The sequence below is a fragment of the Corvus brachyrhynchos genome, unplaced genomic scaffold (assembly GCF_000691975.1).
Source record: "Corvus brachyrhynchos isolate BGI_N302 unplaced genomic scaffold, ASM69197v1 scaffold280, whole genome shotgun sequence".
NCBI lineage: Eukaryota > Metazoa > Chordata > Aves > Passeriformes > Corvidae > Corvus > Corvus brachyrhynchos.
In genome coordinates this window covers 732,242-733,328 of record NW_008236198.1, presented here as the reverse complement: position 1 = coordinate 733,328, position 1,087 = coordinate 732,242, and the positions used below count along the sequence as shown (strand labels likewise).

Genomic DNA, 1,087 nt, shown 5'->3' with positions numbered 1-1,087 from the left:
CCTCACCCCCTTCCCCACCTCTTCCCAGAGCTGCCCCAGGGCCGGGGGGGGCCCTGCCGGGGGCACAGCCCAAGTCATGGGGGTACCGCCAGGTTTATCCAAGAAAATGCGGGATTTTAAATCGTTTCTGGTGAAATTGGCTTTCAGCAGCTCCGCAAGTCCGGGTGTATTTTTTTTCCTGGCAGGAAAAGTGCTCCGAGCCCCCTCAGGCTTCTCCTGAAGTGGTTCCCACGAGCATCCCCGGGATCCTCATCCCGCACAGCACCCGCCGGGACAGGGGGGACAGCCCGGGCTCCGTCCCCGGGGCCACCGCCGCATCCCAGCGCCCGGAAAAACCGGGATTGGCACTATCAGCACCCAGCTGCCGATGGAGGAGCTGCCTCTGCCCCTCCTCTGCCCTCCGGGCACAACAGCGGCGTTTTGGGGACAACCCGCGCGTTCCGGCGCTCGCGAATGTGGCTTTTCAACGTGACCGCGGAGCGGGGAGGGAAAACTTCCCTTCTGCCGCTCACCCCGCATCAGCATCTTTGGGGTCACCGCCGGCAGCCCCACGTGCCCGTCAGGATTTGTCCCTGCTCGGCGGCAATGCCCACATCGTTTTCCCCATTGGAAAAAAAAAAAAAAAAAAAAAGCAAAAAAAAAAGCTGTTTTTCATTAATGAAAATCAGATTTTCCCCCCCATTAAAATAAAATTTCTCGAGTAATAAATAAATAAATGCGGTTTTTCCCTTCCCATTTAAAGAGTAATCCCAAAGCCAAGCACCTCCAAGGGTCTGGAGACACCGGCGAGGGAACAGCACCTCAGCAGGGTCTCCGCATCCGGCACGGCCCCGTCCCAGCTGGTGGGAAGTGCCCCAGCAGCGGGCACAGGGACGGGATTATGGAACAGATGGTTCCTTAATCCCTGCAAGGAGCTCCTGCGAGCTGCCTGCAGCGCTTCCAGCACAGGGAAGGGAGCCCAGAGCCCTCGGGAATTGCGGCTGTAATCCCAGGCTGAGCACAACCCATGGAATGTTGTTCCACTGTCCCCTCAGCCCAGCCCTAAAACACCCCAGGCTGGCACACGTGGAAGGATGTCCCAGTGATG

The 1,087-nt window shown here is 58.6% G+C and overlaps 1 protein-coding gene across 1 annotated transcript in view; it reads right to left on the bottom strand.

Moving 5' to 3' along the window:
- Positions 1-540, bottom strand: part of SGIP1 (SH3 domain GRB2 like endophilin interacting protein 1) — a 45,752-nt gene extending 45,212 nt beyond the window's left edge. Inside the window, exon 1 of the mRNA XM_017740583.1 lies at positions 513-540. Within this exon, the coding sequence (XP_017596072.1) occupies positions 513-525 (13 nt within the window). The 5' untranslated portion in view covers positions 526-540. The remainder of the gene's footprint in view (positions 1-512) is intronic.
- Positions 541-1,087: the final 547 nt, after the last annotated feature.